This window comes from Chenopodium album, chromosome 7, assembly GCF_948465745.1.
Source record: "Chenopodium album chromosome 7, dcCheAlbu1.1, whole genome shotgun sequence".
NCBI lineage: Eukaryota > Viridiplantae > Streptophyta > Magnoliopsida > Caryophyllales > Amaranthaceae > Chenopodium > Chenopodium album.
In genome coordinates this window covers 77,843,010-77,866,402 of record NC_137840.1, presented here as the reverse complement: position 1 = coordinate 77,866,402, position 23,393 = coordinate 77,843,010, and the positions used below count along the sequence as shown (strand labels likewise).

The 23,393-nt window shown below is 38.0% G+C and overlaps 2 protein-coding genes and 1 pseudogene across 3 annotated transcripts; 1 reads left to right on the top strand and 2 right to left on the bottom strand.

The window, feature by feature from the left end:
- Positions 1–689: 689 nt before the first annotated feature.
- LOC145639778 (uncharacterized) lies at positions 690–6,740 on the bottom strand (annotated as a pseudogene). Its single transcript, XR_014114932.1, has 7 exons — positions 6,393–6,740; positions 4,265–4,435; positions 3,358–3,593; positions 2,186–2,408; positions 1,910–2,090; positions 1,609–1,739; positions 690–1,220 (listed from the first exon to the last, which is right to left on the bottom strand). The product of XR_014114932.1 is annotated as an uncharacterized LOC145639778 (transcript).
- Positions 6,741–7,678: 938 nt separating this feature from the next.
- On the top strand, positions 7,679–11,949 carry LOC145639777 (dihydrolipoyllysine-residue acetyltransferase component 5 of pyruvate dehydrogenase complex, chloroplastic-like). Its single transcript, XM_081691101.1, has 5 exons — positions 7,679–8,595; positions 8,956–9,147; positions 9,290–9,377; positions 11,242–11,312; positions 11,411–11,949. Exons 1-5 carry the CDS (start codon positions 7,756–7,758, stop codon positions 11,597–11,599), a joined length of 1,380 nt encoding a protein of 459 aa, XP_081547227.1. The 5' UTR covers positions 7,679–7,755; the 3' UTR covers positions 11,600–11,949.
- A 161-nt stretch (positions 11,950–12,110) lies between these two features.
- On the bottom strand, positions 12,111–15,515 carry LOC145639775 (uncharacterized). Its single transcript, XM_081691100.1, has 2 exons — positions 12,855–15,515; positions 12,111–12,702 (listed from the first exon to the last, which is right to left on the bottom strand). The coding sequence occupies exons 1-2, from the start codon at positions 15,397–15,399 to the stop codon at positions 12,395–12,397; spliced, it is 2,853 nt and encodes a 950-aa protein (XP_081547226.1). The 5' UTR covers positions 15,400–15,515; the 3' UTR covers positions 12,111–12,394.
- Positions 15,516–23,393: the final 7,878 nt, after the last annotated feature.

Sequence of the window (23,393 nt, the reverse complement as noted above, 5' to 3'; positions counted from 1 at the left end):
CCACTTTGATGATTAATGTGGGAAGGGTTTTATTTTTGTTGAAGGGTTGGATTATTTGATATAGTACGAAGTACTTTTTGTTAGTTGTTGCATCTTCTCCTTGCTTAGGTCATTCTCAATCCAATTGGAGACTGAAAAAAGGACTTTAAAACTATCTATAGCATACCCGGCCAATCGCCAAACTTAGGTGGGAGATTAGTAGCACAAGTACGATGTTAGTTTAATGATCCAATCTTTGAGAAAAGTAAGATACAAAACTCTTCAAGCAAGTGAAAAGTCAAGTTATTATTCTTACCACCATATTGAACTTGATCGTGAACTTTAGCTTAATAGAGAACTTTTCAATTTAACATATTTTCCAATCGAATCAGCCTAGTCATTTTAGGTTGAGTAAGTTCATTATGGATTTAAGTACATTCGAGTATGGTATAAATTGGTTTTCGGGTTGCTTTTGGGTCAAATTAAGTTAACACAACTTTCACAAGTAATTCTGTGCTTCTGATTCTGAAGTTTCGTTTGAAATCAATCTTGTTTAGCCCCAAAACAAAGAACAGCTAACCCTAAAATTTCATGTGGATTCTAATCAATTATCCTATTAAGGCGGTCACACCTTTTGCCCAATCTATAACCATACATGGCTAGACTAGCCTAAAATGAGAAGTAATTTTTATAACTATCACACAGGGTACTATCTTTCACTGCCATTTTTAAAGTATCTTCAACCAGAAAATGGTAGGTCCAAAATTCCATCCAATAAGAGATGAAAAGATGAAAATGAAGCCTTAACAAACATTTTTGTAAAAGCAATGGACCCAAAAATGAATAATATGACTAGTCCTTCCCAAAAATGACATTTGCAATGACGAATTTTTGATGTCCACGGGAGCCGCATGCAAACATATATACCACATATTTTTCCACGACTACACCATCCAAATCTCATACAAAAATTTTCCAACTTCGCAACTGCACAAAATAGAAGACATCTGAACGAGTAACGAAAATGCCAAAGAGGATATACAAAGACGACTTTGAGCAAACAGAAAAATACCCCTGTGCTTGATACATATCGAGCCAATGAAGTAAGCAACAGATATATGACAACGAATTCAGGATTAGACCGGTTGCAGTAACACATAAACAGGAGGGCTGCAAAAGATTTTCTTGATCTTTGGCTGTTGATTGTTAGCTTTAAGCAACACATGGACAACGGGCAACACCTACAGAAACAATTAAGAAAAATACAATTACATATTAAATGCATGATAGTGAAGGGAATCAATATGACTGGTGATAGGCTGATAGCACAAACACATTATCCATCTTTTATTTCTGTTCATGTTGTAAATGAAGTAAAATGAACAGCATGCAAGGGTCAGCTTTTTAAAATTTGTAACATAAGAACACAAAAATATATGTTTGATCTATATGAATTTATGCCTTTGTTGGAATGCTGAGGATCTATAATGGGTACTTAAGGTGTGACAAAATAGTGCAAGTAACATAGATCAACAATCAAATTTACTCAGAAGTTAAAAGTGATCTTTTAAGCTCCAGTTGCAACTGCATTAGCAGGCCAATATATATGTTAAAAGATTGTGATCTCACCGATCCGTTTATCTTCTCTCATGCCATCATGGAAATCATCATCTTTTTTCATTTGGATTACCCGAGCAGGTCTTGTCACAGGACAGATGGCAAGAATGGTACAGCAATAAATTACTCAAGCACCCTCTCACCTGCAGGAATCAAATTCTTTAGAGACAGAACATAAGCAATTACAACATTGGTAAATTCAATCAACACTTCACTTAAGGGTGTAGATTTGTGTATGTGTGTGTGTGTGTGTGTGTGTGTGTTGGGGGGGGGGGGGGAGGGGGGATCCACTAAAATGATGAATAAAACAAACCTTAAATATGGATATACAGCTTGCATACTCGAATTTACCATATCGATAAGCAGGATCCTACATCTGAGAATTGAGGATTTAGCTTCCTCTCAACAAGTTGTTCAGATTTGTTATGGTAACCAAATCATTTGTTGTGTCTCTTTTGGATAACCACTCTTCTTCAAGAAACACATCAATGTCCCTAGAATAAAGCCATATGATCAATCTTTAAGATCTAACTTCTACAGCAATCAAAAGATATACATAACTATAGCGTATTGTCGTGAGTCAACTCACCTCCTTAAGGAAAGAACTTGGTGATTCCTTCTAAGCTCAAATGTATATTTTGTTAGGGCTTCTTGGACATATTGCTTTCCAACAGTTCTCACAGCAGCTGCATTCAATAAATTCTCCAGAGATCCATGTTTTTTAATGAGTTTAAGAGCAGTCTTCCGACCAAATCCTGAAACCAGATTCTGGATTCCAGGAACACCATCAACTTCATCGCCAATAATGCATCCTACAAAAATGGAACTCCTTCAGAAAATATTAGTAAGCCAACCCCAAAAGAATACTTATCTGAGACGAAATTCATATTGATGATTATACTTGTGTCAATCAAGTCTAAAGTAAACATGTTCTGAAATTGTATACTTCGTAAAAAAGAATAACCAGCAGACTCAGAAAAATTTACTAGCAAAGTCTAGCAGTTTTCCTTTTAGATAGTAAAATAGTGCTCTTTATTCTGTAAGTGTAAATTTTTTAAAACTTCAGTTCCATATACATCTACAACATTTTAGAAATATGTGTTCTGGTCCTCCTGGCCCTGTATAATAGTAAATTATTCTGCAAAATTAATGTCCTAAACGCAAGCAAATCTTGAACTTTAGGGAAAAAAATGTTCATATTAGCATCATAATCACAGTATTTCTCCTTAACATCTACTTGATGACAAAGAAAAAGCATAAAAGCCTTCTATCCCGTCCTCCCAAGCTTCATAACAGCTTTAACAAATGCCAAAACAATGCTAAGTAGATACTAGATAGCAAATTAATCAGCGAAAATATGCAAGAAACTCAGTTTTGGTTGATGTAGATCCCTAGATTCCCTACAATAGATGCTACCATGAAATCATGACTTTTGCTTGTGATAAGTTTTTACATCATTTTGTTGATTTGCTTCATGTAGTTAGTAAGTGGTTCACCTTGTTGTTGCTGTAATATATAGGATTGGCGATTGTTTTGAGATTAGGGGACTTCCTGGATATGACAGTAGATTTTAAGGAGAACACGCCCTACACATGGGCAACGCTCTATGGCGTGTGTGTGTGGGGGGGGGGGGGGGGATGCAAGACCCTTTTGTTCTTTGCAATTTAATGATAACAATACCAGGAAAGTCACAAGTTGCAAAGACAGCGAAAAATAGCACGTGTTAACTGAAGATAAAGGGAAGATGATCAGAAAACTCACGTAGACTTAGATCAGACTGCGGGTCACAGCTATATTGAGCAATATAATGCTTCAGTGTATAAAAGGACCACCTTTTGAGCTCAGGCAAGGGTTGAACAAGTTGCACATCTTCTGAAATCAATTGTTTGAAATCTTTATCAGGTGAAGCAATGACCACCCTCTTTCCTCTATCTAAGACTTTTTTTAGCAAGGGTAGCAATAACATCATCTGCTTCCTGACCATCAAGTTTTAAGACCTGTATGACATTAATGTTTGAGTTAAATTAGCAATAATAGGCATAGAGGATCAGACACCTTAGTTGAACATAAGGTGTCCTGTATAACCTCATTGAGAAATCCAACACTAATCCTCCAGTTCTATTGTTTACAGATTTGAAGCCTAATGTTACTCTAAGTCTAAGATATTAAATAATATCTAACTGAAACCAGCAGAGATAAAAGAGGGAGTAAGAGAATCAAGCTACACCATCACCAAGCAATCCACCACCCAGGCACCTAAGACACACACAACCCCCGCCCAAAAGAAGGGGACTGAAGAGCCAAAGAGCCAGGTATAAAGGACGACATTGATGTCCTTGAGATTCTTAGGCAACCTATATGAAATATCAAATCAGCACAAGAGCGATTGCCATTCACTTTTGCTCTTTATTCCCTTTTTCTTTTCTTTTCTTTTCTTTTTCTTTCTTTTTTTTTTTTTTTTTTTTGTTTTTTTTTTTTTCCTCCTTTGGCAGTTTGGCCATGAGAGCATGATGCAACTTTGCACTAAGGAAACGGCATGTTATTTAATGATATTCTTTAAGTTACAGTTTCTTTTAGTGAACTAGTAGAAGATTTGAAGCAGACAAACATATAAGAAATTTAGAAAAATCAGTGAAAACAAGTAAAAGAAAAATTATTTTCACCTTACCGGCACATTACAGTCTTTCAGAAGATCTATAACAGGTTTTAGTGACCTTCCAATTGGAAGCTGTTCGAATCCCTTTGATGTATATATACGCCTCAAATATTTAAGCCTGTGTGCTTTATAAGATGGTAATATTTGTTTGCGGTGTTCATGACCTCCTTCCCCATCGAGTACCTAACAAAGAACAAATCTTTTTCAGGTAAAAATCAACGGTTCATGCATAAACAAAATACCATAGCAATAAAGATATTGTTACAAAGGAAAAGTGTGTTCCAAATTCCAACACAAACTATTTGTTGTTTCCATGCCAACTGGTCATCTTTCTTCTGAAACATACAGTCTCATAAAAGATAACCATAGGATAAACACTGCTTAAGTATTTTCTTACAGCAGCACCTAGTTAGAAGTGATGGTTGCACAATGAAGTAAGCATGGAAAGTCAATACTTGGTCCAATGTACATGGTACAAAAATAGCTATTTCAATGTCAGTCAAGCCTTGTTCAATATTTGACAGCACATAGGCCCTCCAGATATCATCTTAGTGTGCAAAGCGTTTTTTATTCTTCACAGACAGCCTAGAGTATATTGAAGATTATTTTTACAGAAGAATCGACCTTAAAAAGAACTACTAGCATGTACTAAGTAGCATACCCATTTCCTTGTATTCAAGCCCACCTTCTTTGTATCAGACCATCCCCTTCTTCTACAAAATAAATTTATTCTTAGTTGTATTTCGCCCATCCTTCACTTCAGTCTTTCTTTAATATTTCGTAGCTTTTACAACTAAGCCTATGTTCAGCTGACATACAAAATCATATCATAGAGCTAAAAACGACCGAATTGGGACATTGAGTCCTACTATTCATGAATGTACAAATTTTTATCCATGATTACTCTTTGCTATAGATAGTTCTATTGAAAACAAAATATCATAAGCTCCCTTACATATAATTATTCAGTAAAAAAGTTTCATCTTTTGGAGAAAGTAAATTAAATGGATGAGCAACTCACCATATTTTTTGACATCCTGAAAAGGAGCAGTATTAAGTAAACATTGTGGGATAGAGGAAGTAAATGATAAACACTAATTATATGAGCATTTCACTCAAACAAATAGGATTACTTTCACCTCTAACCCTTTTATAGTTTTATCAGTTAGAAGGGCATGTTTCATCAATTGACATATTTTGAAAATAAGACTACCAATGAATTTAATACACCTAATAGTCAACAATCCAGGTTTCTTAAATCAAGATCCAAAATTTATTTGGATATTTACACAGCATCCATCAAAACATGAAATAAAGAGCTTATGACTCTTCTAGCATAACACATCTTTGATGGAGACATAAATAGGCAACGAAATCTACATTGAAAGCATAGTAAACACATTGTTGTTCTATTTCTTACACTTCTAGATATAGCCTTAGCTCCAGGCTTAAATTTATACAAATGAAAGCATTCTAGCAACAAAAGTCAGATTTAGCAAGATATACCTTACATGAATCTATTCATCTAGACAAACAAGCTTAAATAAATATCCATTCTCTTCTCAAATTTAGGGGTGCGTTGATCAATGCTAGTTCAAACACACTATATTATGCAAGTAACATCACAATGCATGTAAAACATTGATGCATACTTCCCACAACACCAATTGGGAGCATTGAACTTGGAAATTACATATTAAGGCACACCATTTTTTGGGTTTCAATAAAAATCATAGCCAATAAAATTTCTACCCAAAGCTCTCAAATTTAACTACCAACTCCCCTTCACTAATAAAAATTTTCTTAACACTCTCCTATAATCCTTCATTCACGTCTTTCCTATTAAACTCTACAGCCACACTACATTTCTGTGGGGAAGCACATTATCTGATAATTCTCAAAACTCTTAAGCAACAAAGATTATATTAAAACGCATTAACCATTTATATAGAATTCATAAAACAATCAATTCAACTCTTTTTTACCAAATTTCTGAAATTGAAATAGTACTCACAATCTCAAACTTAACCCTACCATCATAAAATTGAAATATAAACATCAAAATTCCAAATTAATCATCTCAGCTCAAAATCAGTACAACAGAAGAATCAGCCAAATAGATTAGAAAAGAGAAAATTACAGCAATAACAGGATGATTGAGGCTGACTTCAGAAAAGAAGAGAGAAATCCAGTGAGCAAAAGAGTGTAAACTGGGTGAACTCCCCTTGTAGCAAATAGGGTTTACATCCAAAAGGAATACCCTTTCCTTAGTTTTTGCTTTCCCTGATAAATTCCCAGGAATTGAAGAAACCTGCTCAGTAATTGTTTGGGTATTCGAAGAAACTGAGGAAAATACTTGGAGCTTCTTGTATTTCAATGGTGATTTGGTGCTCCATTTGTTATTGAGAGGGAAAGAGAGATGTGTGTGTAACTGTAAGACGGATGCAGCAGTTCCCAACATTTTTCACTTTGCCCGCTAACAAGATAAGAAGAAGATGGATCGTTTTGGTCTTAGTTTGGACTTCGGAGTCTCGACAATTTGCAATTGGCAATGGGAGGTATGCGGGTAATTGAAACCGTTTTTCTTTAGCCTTTTTAGAGGTGACAATCAGGTCGTTTGGATTGAGTTTCATTAGTGCAGAATAGTCTTTATATTTGGTTGTCAATAACCTTTTTATAATTATAATTTTATGTAAAACAATCTTTATTAGTCTAGAGGGTTAGGTCAGAAACCAGGTAAAGTGATTTTGATTATTGTTCGACTGATGTATCTCGTGGTTAAGTGCATGATAATTTTTCCTTATCTAAAGTCAATTAGAAACTTCATATACTCTTCAAGTACTTATAATAGACTATGTATCAACTTCCTAGGTCATATGCTTATCTTGAACACTTCCTACTTAAGTGTATCCAAAACCTTAACCACAAATGAATAAATTGTATGCCAAAACCTAAACCACCTAATATGTTATTCTCGTTTAGACATATTCTCATACACTTTCTACCATTCTACAAATTTATAAGCTTTTAAAGTGTAAAAAGAGCCACATAGACAGTAATGTAGCAAATATTTACTCACAAGTCTTAAGTATCACCTCCAAGACTTTAACCAACTAAGCTAGTTGACATCCACATAAAGAAGTGTTAAAGTTTATAATAACTTATTACATACTTACATGCTTTTTTTAATATATTATTTGACTTATTAGTATCAATAATAATAATATAAAAATTTTAAAATAAAATTTGCAAAAATGAGGAATAAAAAGATATTGAAAAAAAAAAAAAAAAAAAAAAAGCCCCGGGCAATAACCAGAATGATCAAAAACAGGTGAAAGTTAGTTCAAGTTTCGCTCAACTCTTCCTTCCCCTGCTTTTCTCTTCGATGTAATCGAGGCTCTCTCAAACCCAAAAACAACAACACTCTCTTCACTCCCTTCTTCTTTCTCTCTCCTCTAATCACACACACAAAATACAGAGCAAGAATTACAGAGCTTTCAACAATGGCGAACCTCCTAAACCTGAAAACCACAACATTCGTCCCATCATCCCATTCTCTCCGCCACACTCAACGCCTCCCCACCCACCTCCTCGCAACCCGAATCCGGGCCAAAATCCGCGAAATCTTCATGCCAGCACTCTCCTCCACCATGACTGAGGGCAAAATCGTCTCTTGGATCAAATCCGAAGGCGATAAGCTCTCAAAGGGCGATTCCGTTGTTGTGGTTGAATCTGATAAAGCTGACATGGATGTTGAAACCTTCTACGATGGTTTTCTCGCTAAGATTATTGTTGATGAAGGGTCTTCTGCTCCTGTTGGGTCCGCCATTGCTCTTCTTGCTGAGTCTGAAGCCGAAATCGCCGATGCCATTGCTAAGGCTACGAATGCTTCGCCTCCGTCTTCTAATTCTTCGGAGTCTCCGCCATCTCCGGCAGTAGTGGAAATTAGGGAGAGTCTCAAAGCTCCGGTAGTGAAGGAAGAGAAGGAGGGAGGATTGAGTGTTTCGACTCATCCGGCGTCGGAGGGAGGGAAGAGAGTGGTGGCGTCGCCGTATGCGAAGAAATTAGGGAAGGAATTAGGGGTTGATTTGAGGAGTGTGGTTGGGAGTGGGCCTCAAGGGAGGATTGTTGCTAAGGATGTCGAGGCAGCGGCAACGGCGGCTGAGAAGAAGGTTGTTTCGAAGGATGCTCCGGTGACGAAGGCGGTGGAGTTAGGGGAAACGGTGCCGTTTACGACAATGCAGAATGCTGTGAGTAGGAATATGGTGGAGAGTCTTAGTGTGCCTACATTTAGGGTTGGGTATACTATTACTACCGATGCTCTTGATGCCTTGTACAAGAAGGTGAGTTTTGAGTTTAATCATAATTTGATAATTGATTGGGGTGATTGATTTTGATTTTTGAATATGTTAAAACTTGAAAATATTGCAAAATGATCAATTTGATTGTTAGTGGAACAAATTCTATGTTTAGTTGATTGATTAGAGGAATAATATGCTATGAGCAGGTGCTATGTTTAGTTTGAAGATAATTAGTTCACTGAATTATGGGATGAAATGTTCTCTTTATCTTAATTTTAAAGACAATAAATGAGATGGTGTGATTACTGTTTTGGTATTTTAACCGGAATTATCCTTGGTTTAATTGATTGATTATTTGAGTTGATCACTGAATGTTTGTTTTTTATTCGAATGGATGATTAGTTGAAGTCGAAGGGGGTGACAATGACGGCATTGCTAGCAAAGGCAACAGCTTTGGCTTTAATTAAGCATCCTGTGGTGAATTCAAGCTGTAGAGATGGAAAAAGCTTTACTTATAATAGCCATATTAATATTGCGGTTGCTGTGGCGATGGATGGTGGATTGCTTACCCCTGTGCTCCAAGATGCTGATAAGGTTCAATTCGTGATCACCTGATCACCATTACTATTTTATTTTTGATTGATGGGTAGTGATAGTTTTGCTAGTTACTAAATTTATCATTGGTTTTGTTGAAACTGCCAAAGGATCTAATTGCTTTCATAAATTTTTGTCATAGGTTGATATCTACACACTTTCTAGAAAGTGGAAGGAGTTGGTTGACAAGGCTCGGGCCAAGCAGTTGCAACCTCATGAATACAGTACAGGTACTTGGTCACATTACTCTGCACATAGTCTAGCAGTCTTCTAATAGTGCATCCCCTTCGGAACAAATGAATATAGGGTCTATTGTTGACAATCTATTATATTTTCCCGTTATTGTATTTCTTGATGAGAGGGCCTTGGTTCTGTCTAGTATATAGTCAAAAGCTGCTGAACCACAGCCTGACACCAGATGATTGGGATGACATGATTAACCAATTAGTCAAGAAATTTGGTCAGCGGTTTTAATTGTGTTTTTGATTGGATTGTGTGACATCCCTCATTTTGTTTATACATACTGTAATAAAGAGTTTCAGAATAATAAAAAACACCAATGATGATAAGTGTGTACTTGTATAACAAACAATCTCTTCTGGCTCTTCAATACCAATGCAACATGATTCCAGACGTATCACATAACTAAAACAAACTCATTCTTAGGACTTTATAGACCTATTCATAACTTTCATGGTTGCAATATGAACCTGGGGAACACCCCTCACATTTTGTTCAATTTTGGAAAAATTGCCAAAAATTGTCTCAAAAACGTGGATTATAGCCTTCAATTTTGGTCAATTTTAGACCTTTTCGGACCCAAAGAGGAAACGTGTCGGGGTTGCTCCCATAGACACCACAACACCCTAGGAGTCCATTTTGGTGGTTAGAACTGTCCACTTTGCCTTTAAACAACCAATTTAGTCGTTTAAAACTTACGTCTCTCTTCATCAATACAAATTCACCACGGGACTCTATATGACATACTAGCTTACTAGTGGTCTAATATGGTATCAAATAACAATATATGATCTCTAGATGCATCCCCTAGGATTCCAAAACTATTTGACAATCGACACCAAAACCCTAACTTTAGTCATGGATTATTGCTTGTGGACAAATTTGAACTTTTGGGATCCAAAAAAAAAGAGGTCAGGGTGCTTCACATGGACCCTGTTAGACCATTTGATCGGCTCAAACCATCTACTTTACCTTTAAACAATTAGTATGGCCATTTTATTATACACCTCCAACCATTGGCAAAAGGCCACCACGGGCCTTTATTTGACCGACTAATGAATGTATATGGTTCAAAACAACATTATGTGACTTTGTATGTGTCCCCTACGATTCAGTGAGTTTTTGACTCCGAGTCCCAAAATTGGTCGGATACTGTGTATTATATCCTTCAATTTTGGCTTCTAGAGAACAGTTTTTGACTCTATATGATTATACATCGAGGTGTTTCTTGGGGACCCCAAGGGGCCTTTGGAGGCCTACTTGGTCCAAAGGCATCTCATTCAAGCATTGGGAATTTGGGAGGCCTACTTGTTGCTTGGAGGGTCATGTTGTATAAGCTAGTATATAAATTTTCAAAACATTGTTCTCTAAAATTCAGAAGCCCATCATTTCCCCTTAATTTTTTTTTTTCATGAAGCTGCAATGTGATAATTATAAAGGATGAACAAATTGAACATGGAGTTAAATAGGGATTAGTAAGCATTCAATAGATTATTCATTCTCCTTTGGAATGGATGGCGTTATCAAATACGTTTAAGAGTTGTAAATTCAGATTGATTGTTTTTGTACACATGTCTCGAACTTCTATTCTCAATTGGTGCAAGTTTGAAATTTTATGGTGGAATTTGGTGGTCAATTAAATGTTGATGGCATTTGATGATCCAGATATTTAGAAAACATTGTAGTTTACAGCATAGTGGACTCGAGGCTAGGTTCTTTGCTGTTTCAGGACCTTTTTTTTTTTCAGTAATCTATGTCTTTAATGTGCAATGTACATCTTGCATATCCAAGCATCAGAAATTTGTTATTCTTGTAATCTTGAGATTCTCATTGTGATATTGGTAATTTACTCAGGTACTTTTACTTTATCTAATCTTGGAATGTTTGGTGTGGACCGCTTCGATGCTATTCTTCCACCCGGAACTGTAAGTTCTTTGAAATGGACTCCCTTTTAAATGTCTTAAAGTTTTTATCATCGGAAGCAGAACTGATAGAATTTTCTGTTGTGAACTTAATGCTCCAGGGAGCAATAATGGCTGTTGGTGCATCTCAACCAAATGTCGTTGCCAGTAAAGATGGTCGGATAGGCATGAAGAACCAGATGCAGGTGAATGTTACTGCTGATCATCGTGTTATATATGGTGCTGATCTTGCTGCTTTCTTGCAAACTCTAGCTCAAATTATTGAGGATCCTAAGGATCTGACACTATAGTTTACTCCCTTCTGAATTTGATACATAACTTCCGAGTGTTGAGATATTCAGTCCTGAAATGATGCTTCCCAAATTACGAGTGCTGGTAACTGAGTGGAGAATTTAGTATACATTATAAGCTTATGACTGGATTACTGATGGAATATTTTTTGAAAGATTTGCTCTTGTGTTTTTCTCCACTGCTGGTCTCCTATGAATCTGGAAACGTCTGGATTGTTGTTTGTCCACCATCATTGTCAAATCTGTTCCATGTATCATTGTCTTTTGATAGTTCTAGCAGTATTTGAGATATTTAACCATATGAACTATTGACAAATAATGTCTAATATAATGGCTGCCCTGTTTCAATAGTTCCTACTTCTCATTGAAATTCCCTTTGTCAGCAAGTACGAGTAATGTTGTTAGTTGTTCCAGATTGCAAAATTTGCTTCTATATATTAACAAGATTCGTGAATACCCTGTTCCACTTTAAGCGCCTGTGAATTTTGAGTATCTGATACAGTTTTGCTGAGTTTGTGTCTTATGATTTACAGTTAAAATGAAGAATATTCTGCAAACAATAAACAATCATCTGCTAAAGAGAATTCATTGCATATATGAAGTTGTACTTATTGCTCTGTGTTTATCAATTTTCATTTTTAAAATATCAAAAATAATTTGGTGCTAGCAGTGATTGACTTGTGTAAAGATAGCTAATGTATATTTTACAAAACCATTGCCAAGGCTGTCTTAATTTCGTGGCTAATTCAAAATCAACATTCTGTAGTTGTTAACTTGAGTTCTTCTAGGCTGTGGTCATCTTGCATTCAACAGCATCCTTAGCACACTCTTCATCTTTGGCCTTGCCTCTGATGAGGCGTTAATGCAAGCCAGAGCAATTTTGAGTACTGCTAACATCTGGCTTCTGACTGATGGTGATGTCCGACTGACTCTGAAGTCAAGAATCCGATCCCATTTTTGTGGCTGTGTAGAATTTCTAAGAACCCACTTAGCCAATTCTGTCCCCTCACTAACTGCCTGCTTTCCTGTTAGCAGCTCTAGCAAAATCACCCCAAAGCTGTATACATTTCCCGCCAGTGTCACCCGCATTGTGTAAGCATATTCTGTAAACCCGAGAAAATTACAATTTGAAACTATGATAAGAAACCAACCAAAACAGAAAGTAAAATCCAACCAAAAACATATTAAAGCAAAACAAAATGCATAAATTAGGTAATTTAAGATGGAAAGACTGAATAATGTATATATCTTTTACCTGGTGGAATATAGCCAACAGAACCTGCCACAGCCGATAGGCTGCTAGCGCTCTTTGAGGGGTCGATCACCTTACAAAGCTCGATATCTCCAATCTGCGGCTCCTTCGCTGACTTGAGCAAGACAGTTTTGCTTGAGAGGTCAAAAAGCAGAACTGGACCAGTTGAACATCCATGGAGAGAGGCCAGGCCTTGAGCCACCCCGACTGCTATACTACACCTACTCACCCAATCTAAAAGAGTTCCAGAACTTCTATGTAGGGAATCAAACAAAGTTCCTTTGAATGACATTTCATAGATGAGAAAAGCACTATCTGCAGCCAGTGTATAAGCTAGAGGAGTCATGATGTTTGAACTGTTCAGCTTCCCTAGAGCCTCTAGCTCCTGCCCAAAGCTTCCTTGGTTGCTTGGTTGGAAAATCCTGTCGGTGCAGTGGAGTTTCTTGACAAAGTAGCTTACTCCTGAGGGCATGACTGCTTTGTAGTAGGTCGAAAACTTGGTCTTCAAGACAAGGTTTAATGGGTTTGATACTGCTTCCATGGCTTTAGTAAAATCAATGTTTGATTTATGGGTGCTATTGGTTGTCAAGATGTGACTTTCTATAGCCAGAGGGACGGGAAGATCTGGCTGTCTTGACTGAACATCTATATCATGAACCTTGTAAAGTAGTCGCATTGAGAGAAAAACCCCAAGAATCGCGATCATACCACCAAAGAGAGCTGCACTCACCACCACTGCAATTTTGACAGCAATTGACATTTTCCGGTGGTTGGTCTTTGGCCTATCTGGTGGTGGATAAGTAAGACCTAAATTTCCGTTGGTATCTACAATGACAGTGCTACGAAATTTTGGAATAACTCCAGAGAGATTGTTATTGTCAAGTAACAACCATGTTAAGCTCTGCATACCAGTTAGAAAGTCTGGAATCTCACCAGAAAATCTGTTGTTGGAGAGATCCAAAATCTCCACGGAAGTCATCAGATCAAGTGATGCTTCTGGGATTCGCCCTTCAAATGAATTGTGGCTGAGGTTCAGAGAATACTGTAAATTTCGGGGCATTGGTGGAATCTTCCCACTGAGATGGTTTTTCCCAAGCTGGAGTTCAATCAGCCAATTCAAGTTGCCAATGTTTTCTGGTATTGAACCGCTGAAATTGTTCTCCTGCAAATGCAGGTATCCAAGTTTTCCCAAGTTTGAGATGGAAGGAGGAATTGGACCGCTTAACGAATTCCAGCTGATATTTAGGCTTGTCAACTTGGATAGCTGGGTGATTTCACCAGGAATATTGCCAACAAAGTTGTTGAGCTGAAGACTCAAAACTTGAAGCTGCTTCAGATTGCCCAATTCTGTTGGCAATTCCCCAGATAGTTCGTTTTCAGCCAAGTTCAACAAGCTTAACTTCTGACATGAGCAAAGATCAACAGGTATTGTCCCATTCAAGTTGTTATGTTCAAGCTCCAAATAAACCAAGCTCTGAAGCTTACTGAAATTGATCGGCGAAATTGATCCCTGCAGTAAATTACCTCCCAATCTGAGCCTAACCAAACTTGAAGAAACATTCCCAGGTATTGTTCCAATCAACCCATTGTAAGAGAGATCAACTGTCTGCAAGTTTGTTTGTGACAATAAATCATTTGGTATTGAACCACTTAAGTTATTGTAACTTAAGTCCAAATTCTTCAGAAACCTTGTTATCCCAGATGGTATACTGCCATGAAAACCGTTCCGATTGGCTGCAAATCTCTGTAGTCTTGTGTTATTGGAAAAAATATCGGGGACCTCCCCACTTAGTTTGTTACCTGACAACACTAGCACTTCCAACTTAGGGAGCTCCTGAATTTTGGAAGGAATTCTCCCGTTGAGCTGGTTCAAACTAAGATCAAGAACGGTTAGATTTCTGTAATCAGCAAGCTGTTCTGGTATAGTGCCTTGAAATTTGTTGGCTGACAATTGAAGTTGCTCTAACCCCTTGACTTCTCCGAAGTTGGTTGGAATGGAACCAGTGAAACTATTTGAGCTAAGGTTTAAGCTTTTGAGACTCACCAACGCGTTTAATTGCGTCCCAATGGATCCACTCAGCGAATTCTGAGATAAATCCAGGGCTTCTAAATTGGTAAAGCCATTCTCAAAAGAAGGCAGAGGACCAGAAACTCTGTTCCAGCTGAAATTAACTGATTTGAGCGTAGAAATATCGCCACAGCTCGACAAAAATTCAACTGGTATTGAGTTTAGGAGGTTTTTGGAGACATCAAGAACCTCCAAAGAAGAAATTTGGCATACAATAGGTAAGAAATTGGAATTGGTGAGTTTCAAGCTAGAGAGAGAGAGTTTGATGACAGAGCTGTTGAGGTTATTGCATACCACACCGGTCCATGTACACGGGTCTTTGCTAGTATCCCATGAGAAAGAGGACACTTGGCTGTGAAGGTGGTCGGAGAGGTTGATCATGGACGATTTCTGCGTGGGGGATAGCTGTGAAGAAACCGAATTCAAGAATAAAAGAATGAACAAGAAGAAGAAGAAGAAAGTGAAGCTGTCAATTTTCATGTTGAATAAAAATGTTGAGTTTGAAGTGAGGAATTAAGAATGAAGAAAGAAGAATTAGAACAGAGGAGCAAAACAGAGTTAGGAGTGAAAGAAGGGAGGAAGAAAGAAGGAGAAGACAAGAGTATTGGCGTGTTTGAAAAGTTGAATTGACTTGGAAAAATCGGGCAAAGACTTGGATTTTCCCTATTTAAAGTTGCATTGACTGAATTGTGCTACATTACATTTAGACTATGTATCTTTTCCTAAACCATTTTCCACGTTGATTAGTATTTTGTAACTGCATGACCCCATCTGATAGTAACATCACATGCATGTACGTAGATATATACTTTGTACATTGTACGAATTATAAGATTTAGTTTTATATACCACCTATTTTATGATAAATTACTACGTAGTAGCTTTATGACTACAAGTAATATTTGACGTAGTGGTAAGAATGAGTTTGAATCCTACTAGTTGCGGTTTTTGCGAGTGGGGCTCCCTTAAATCCCCCACCCCCATTTTTATCTTTCTCCTTTCATCTGGTAAGGGTCGTATGGTAGGGAAATTATTACTGGACCCTTCTTTAGGATCTGTGAGAAACTAAGAAAGCAGATTGTTGTTGTAGCATAGGGGACTAGAGATCTAGAGGAGGACATATTATACACATTTTTCTTCCAATTTTGCACTCTGCATGATTTTCTGGGAAAAAAAAAAAAGGTATGTACAGCATATAAGAGAGTAATAAGCAATTATCTCGTTAATTAATTATAACGCAGTAATCCTACAACAAAATCAGAAACAGAAACAGCCCAAAGACTATCTATCCCAGGAAATTTTGTTTTATTTTATGTAAGACCACTTAAACATACGTAATTATATATTCAATCCAAAATGATGAGAAACTACAGACTACGAGTACAATTTTAAGTCTGAAATTTCCTCTGAAATTTGGCGATACAAATAACTACAGTGACATATATTCTGTTACATGCTCTATCAACAAAGTTGAAGAAGGCACGTCTCCAAGAATGTTTTAATGCGAGAGTACCACAGACTCCCCAAAAACCAAAATAGAATCCAAGCCCTATACTCACGTACAACCCTATATAAAAACTATCTTTGCCTCTCTTTTCATCTTGAATGGAAGAGTCATTTCCTCCTCCTGCAACGCCGCAGCTGTTTAATGGATACCCACAGAGGTAACTATTCCCAACGAAAGCATCAAATCCGAATTTTTGCATCGTGGTTGGAATTGGTCCAGACAGATTATTGTAGGACAAATTAAGAGAGCTGAGACGACCAAAGTCTAACTTGGGTCCAATGCTTCCATTCAATGAATTATCCGACAAGTCCAGTGACCTTAAGCTGGTAAAACCACCTTCATTGAAAGAAGGTAGATTACCATCAATAGAATTCCCACAAAAATTTACGGATTTCAGCCTTGGAAGTTTACCACAAATGGTGATAAATTCATCTGGGATTGAATACAGATGGCTGTAGGAAACATCAAGAACCTCGAGTGATTGAATTTGGCATGCAACAGATAAGAAACTTGAGTTAGGTAGTCCATAGGAGAAGAAGAGATGGAGATGGGTAACAGAGTTGTTGGTGCATATCACACCCTCCCATGTACATGGGTTTGTGCTTGCATTCCATTGGATGGGATAATAATTACCATCATAATATTGTTGATCTTGGATAAGTTGAAGGAGGTTGAGCATGATTGATTTCTGAGTTGAAGATTGTTGAGAGAACACTAACATACTCCAAAAAAGAAACACAAACAAAATCGACAAGTAGTTTATGGTAGTGATGCCCATTTTTTAAGTACGTGTTTCGGTGTTTGTTTAATTGATTGTCACAATAATGGCGTTATATCCTGACAGGAGAACAAGGAAGATGAGGGGAAAAGTAAGCAGATTGGCACAACAGTATTGACGTGTTTGAATTAACTTGAAATACTTGCTTTACTTATTTTACTGACTAATATTTAAGAAAACTTGTCACCATTATTCTCAACTCTGTTTTATGCGCCAATATTAATTACAACTTTAGATTATATATTATATTAATCTGAAATTTATACCTTATTCGCCAATAACACTCCCAAGTCCTAACCGGTCGCTCAACCTAATATTACAGGTTATTAAACATGTAACAACATAAAATTAGTTTAGTTTAAAAAATAAATAAAGTTATATATAATAAAAATAAAAAAAACTTTTTCTCCATTCCCTCATCCCCCTTCCCTCCCTGGATCCCCACCATGACCACTAGCCACCACATAGTCCACCATGGCACCACTCCCTCCCCTTCCCCCACCTCCCCGCTCCCCTTTCCCAAAAAACTGCAACTCATCACACCAAACATTGACTCACCACCACCTCCGTCCTTGTCACCACTCGGTCACTCACCACAAACCCACCACCAACGACGCAGCCCCACATCTCAAACGCCTGCCTTCTTTGCACTTCGCGCACTCAACAAAGCTAGATTCATAGAAGAGCAAGCCCCTTGCACAGGGCCCCAATTTTAAAGGATTTTTTTTTTCTTCCTATTCTTAGTTAGTTTTTTTTTTTTTTTTTTTTTTTTTTTTAATCACGTCTATTATTTTCCTCTCTCTATTCAAAATTCCATATAAATTTCTACGATTTTTCAAATCCCTCCATCAATTCAGATTAGTATATCATAATTACATCAATTAATTCCATGGAAAATTATATATCATATGTCTCCATTCAAAGATTTTCAATGGAAACAAAAAATATACTCGGTCAAATTCAAATTATTTTTCTTCCATAACAATGGCAATCAATCAAAGTCTTAATCCCATAAGGCCATAAGTGGAGTCAGCTAACATGAACCAAATTTGATTATTGCGTGTAGTCGTCGACATAAATCTTCCTCCCCCATCTCTTACGGTCTAATGCTTCATCCTCATACAAACCATATACCTCATATCCTTCCTAACTCCTTCCAAACAAGTTATTTTCGGTCTCCCTCTCTTACGTTTAAGCTCTCCATGGTCCCACTCTTCGAACCGGTACACCCTATTTTTTATCAAACGGTGGGTTATCTTCCATTATTCTTCAATCATCTATTCATCTAAATCCCAATTGATACACAATCAAACAAAAACAAAAACGAATTGAAGCAATTAATTTCACTCTTTTTTAATTCTTTTTTTTTCGTAATTTTTTTTATTTATTTTTATCTTTTCTGGTTTTGATGAGGTCAATTGAAGCAATTATTTTTGTACGGCTGGTTTCTAATTCTTCTACAAGCCTATATATTTTTTATTTATGCAGTATGTTCATCATTCCTATTATTTCGAGTTTCATAGCTGGCTGATTTTTTTTTTTTAATTTTGCAACTTGTATATATGTTAGAATCTTTAATTGTTTTTTTTTTTTTTGGCCTTTGGGTTAGAATATTATATCATTTATTTGAAATCTTGATTGTTTGTATGGCCCTAGTATAATTATTATCATTGTATATGTGACAATATTATTTTTTTTTTTTTTTTGTTGATGAAGAGGGGCAAAGCCCTTAAGAAAACAAACCACAGAAAACAGAAACGAAAAGAAAAGCAGGAAAATAAACAAAAAGCGAAGCAACACTGGAAGCTAACATAATGCCATAGGGGCACAACTAAGCAACCTTATTTTGCGGCACCATACGAGGCAGAGCAACACCCCCCAAATCCTCCAATAAAACGGTCTGAAGGCCCGTCGGGACCGCCTCAAAGAGAATAAACTTTGGCGTTGCATCCACACCATAATTCGCAAGCCAATCCGCCGCACGATTAGCCTCACGAAAACAGTGTGAAATCTCAACTTCCCAATCTCTAGTAGAAATCAGGGCTTTGCATTTGCGAATGAGATGAATGTATGGAGAGTTAGCAGGAGTATCCTCCACTAACAAACCAGCAAACTACCTCTGAATCAATCGAGAGCTGAATCTTCCTATGTCCTGACTCCCAAGCTAGCATAAGGCCACGCATTACTCCCATCAATTCTGCTTTAGTGCAGGAACAAATACCACAGTTAAGAGCAAAAGCTTCGAATAGTTCACCACTACAGCCACGGATTAAGCCTCCAGCTCCAGCCCTTCCTGGGTTTCCTTTCGACGCGCCATCTGTGTTCAGTTTTACCCACCCAACATTTGGAGTAATCCATCGAATAAAGATCATTTCTCTCTTGCGTTTACCTCCTTTTTGCTGCATTAGAGTCCTATTATCCATGGCTTGCTTGATCAATCCCACCCTTGTAAAAATAAAAATCACCTGATCTACTGGAATACTAGGATCCGGATTGAACGCTCTCTCATTTCTCCACCTCCATAACCACCAACAAGTCACAGCAAAAACTCTTGGCCACTCCTCACCCCTAATTTCATCTCCCTTAACAATATTTTTCACGATCCAACTCAGAAAAGGCAACGAGCTGTCTTCAGCATTCAATTGAACACCCAACCTCTGCCATATTATCGAGCAGCAGGACACTTCCTCAATATATGTTCTGTATCTTCATCATCAGCCCCACACATTTGACAACGGGGGTCTTCAGTTAGGTGTCTAATAAACCTATTCTTATTAGTCATCAACCTATCTTGTGCTGCTAGCCAAAGGAAGAACCTTATTCTTTGCGGTACAGGTAACTTCCAAATTGCCTTCCATTCTTGAAACACATTTGTCTCGACAGAATCCTCCTCCCTGATAATAGCAATAGCTGATTTAATTGAAAAGCCTCCTGAAGGTGTACCCTTCCAATATACTTCATCTACTACCTCCTCATCTTCTACAACGCAGTGAGAAGCAATTTCCCCTAAAACCTGACTTGGCAAGTAGTCCGCAAATAACTCCAATTTCCAACCCACATTGCAATCCCACATTTCATTAACTGTCATATCTTGGACTGGTACCGGGGGTTCTTGCGTTGTCAAGTCAATAAGAGGTTGAGTAGTAGCCCAACGGTGATGCCAAAAGAACGTGCGGTTGCCATTGCCAACAGCCATATTCACTCATTTCCTCACAATGTCAATACTATTTAGAATACCCTTCCAAGTACTCGAAGCATTCGACTTTCCTTGAAACATATCAAGGTCACACCGATGGTCACAATACTTGGCTCGTAAAATCCTGGACCACAAGGCAGTAGGTTCCGCAAGAAGGAGCCAACCTAATTTAGCCAAAAAGGCTTTATTAGCCTCTCTCATGGAATTAAATCCCAAACCTCCAATCTCCTTCGGCTTAGTAATTTTATCCCATGCTACTAAATGCACTTTTCGTTTGCCTTCACTCTCACCCCACAAAAAATTACGGCTCAGCCTATCAATTTCATCACATGTTGAGCGAGGCAACTTTGTTGATTGCATAGTATAAAACGGAATGGTGCTCAAGGTGGATTGAATCAGGGTTGCACGCCCCGCAATAGAAAGAGTCTTGGCCTTCCACCCCGCTAATTTACCATTCACTTTGTCTACAAGATATTGGTACTCCCTTTTCGAAGTTCGACCATTTATCGTGGGCACACCCAAGTATTTTCCAAAATCATCAGTTCGATCCATACCCAACACCTCACAAACTTTATCTCTTATATCCAAATTAGTGTTGTTCGAAAAGTAGACCTTCGATTTCTCAGCACTAACCCTACTACCAGACGCTGCACAAAATTGATCTAAGCAGTGCTTCATGATGGCAGCCTGCTCCTCTGACGCTTCACAAAATAAAATTAAGTCATCTGCGAACGCGAGGTTAGATACTGGAGGTCCATCGAAACTAGCCTTCACCGGTTTCCAACTTCCCAACTTCACTTCCCTCTCAATTAAATGACTCAACCTCTCCATACAAATAACATACAAATATGGAGAAAGTGGATCTCCTTGACGTATACCTCTAGTCGGGGAAAAAGCCTCCAAAGGTTCTCCATTCCAAAGAATTTGCAACCTAGCCGACGTGATGCATTGCATAGTCAGATCAACCATAATTTGAGGTAGTCTAAGTTCCATCAAAGAGTCTCTAATGAATTTCCATCGGAGTCTATCATAGGCTTTCTCAAAATCAATCTTCACCGCCATATATCCAATTTTACCTTGTTTTCTCCTCATAGTATGAAGCATTTCTTGCACAATTATCACATTATCAGTAATTTGTCGTTTAGGGACAAAACTACACTGAGTAGGAGAAATAAGGGAAGGTAAAATCGGTTTGAGCCGGTTAACAATAACCTTAGTCACGATCTTGTAGGTTATGTTACAAAGCCCAATGGGTCTAAACTGGTTAGCCTTCTCCGGGGTTTCAATTTTCGGAATGAGCACTAAAAATGCATCGTTTAACCCCTCAGGAAATTCCTTACCTTCCAGCACATTCTTCACCAGACTTATCAAACTCGGACTCACGAGATCCCAGAACCTTTGGTAGAACAAGGGTTGGAAGCCATACGGACCGGGTGCTTTAAACGGTTGCATACTCTTTAGAGCGCGCTGCACTTCACTAGGGCTAAAAGGCCGATTAAGAGTTTCCATATCAGAGCTTGTTATCTCTGGGAAATAATCCCAAAGCAAGCTTGTGTCGACATAACCTTAAATCTCCTCCTGGAACAGACCTTGCCAATAATTAACCACCAATTGCTGCACTCGGACATGGTCAGTTTCCCATTCCCCTACATTATTCTTCAAAGTCTCAATCCTGTTCCTCTTTCGACGAATCACTGTTGATAGATGAAAATAGCGCGTATTTCTATCACCATCACAAATCGCATCAGCCCTTGATTTCTGGAACCAAAGCAGCTCTTCAGCGTTTAGGACATCTTCCATTTGCTGTCGAAGCTGAGCCTCAAGAGTAATCAGATGATTTTGACGCCCTTTTGAGAGTTCTATTTGGATGCCTTATAATCTCGCCCATAATTCATATTTTTTGCGGAAGATGTTGTAAAATTCTTCCTTGTTCCATCTATCAAGCATGTCCGCAAACTTTCGCAAGAAAGGCACTAATAGAGTATCACTCCTCCAATTCGAATGCATGAAATCCTCAAATTTTTGATGCGTTAACCAGGCTGCTTGAAAGCGGAAAGGCTTCAAAATTTTTGGGATTGGAGCAAACCCCGAAGTACTGATCAAAATTGGGCAGTGATCCGAGGTGGATTTCGGGAGATTTCGCACTGCTCCTTCCTCAAACTTTAATCTCCAAGAATCATTGGCTAGACCCCTATCTAATCTAGCAGATTTAAATGTTTCTGGAGTCAAACCACGAAACCAAGTATGAGCAGGGCCTGAACACCCCAAGTCAATCAACCCATTATTCTCTACCCAATTAGAGAAATTTCTACACCTTCTTTGCATCTCAGAACCACCAACTCCATTTATCTCGTCCATAGACATCGTCTCATTGAAATCCCCTGCAAGAAGCCAGGGACCAGAATATGCGTTTTTTATTCTTTCCAATTCCTCCCAAAGTTCACTTCTCAAGTTGCTTCCCGGGCTCGCATAAATTGCAGAAAAGAGCCAAGGATCTTCACCTGCCTTTTTCAGTTCCACAGTTAAATGTTGAGCGTGTTCTCCAAACACAGACACAGAGATCCTATCCATCCTCCAAAAGAGCCAAATACCTCCTCGAAACCCTTGAGCTTCCACCCGACGCTGGCCTGAGAAGCCGATCTTATTGCAGATTTGTTGAGCATTCTCACCACTCATATGAGTTTCAATTAAAACTAAAATTGTCGGGTCATTAATTCTAACTAACTCCTTAATGATAGACAATTTATTCCCAACACCCTGAACATTCCAGCTTAAAATCTTAATTGACATATTAAACTCTGGGAAATTTGGGTATCTATCCCTTACGTTCATCGGAACATCAGGCATCAAGCTTAGGAAAGCTTGTCGAAGAGCCTTCATTGGCCCCTCTATTTCTATTGGCAGTGTAAAGTTCGCCATCATGCTTGGAGGGTCGTGTTCCGGTTGGATGTAAGTATCCACCTGAATCGTCGCCTTGTTTGCCACAGGGTGCA

Bases quoted from the DNA above. Each gene is read 5' to 3' on its own strand.
- LOC145639777 (XM_081691101.1), top strand. From the start codon at position 7,756: ATGGCGAACCTCCTAAACCTGAAAACCACAACATTCGTCCCATCATCC. The intron at 9,378-11,241 runs GTACTTGGTCAC...TAATTTACTCAG, and splicing joins ACCTCATGAATACAGTACAG to GTACTTTTACTTTATCTAAT. The intron at 11,313-11,410 runs GTAAGTTCTTTG...TTAATGCTCCAG, and splicing joins CTATTCTTCCACCCGGAACT to GGAGCAATAATGGCTGTTGG.
- LOC145639775 (XM_081691100.1), bottom strand. From the start codon at position 15,399: ATGAAAATTGACAGCTTCACTTTCTTCTTCTTCTTCTTGTTCATTCTT. The intron at 12,703-12,854 runs GTAAAAGATATA...TCGGGTTTACAG, and splicing joins TGTTGGCTATATTCCACCAG to AATATGCTTACACAATGCGG.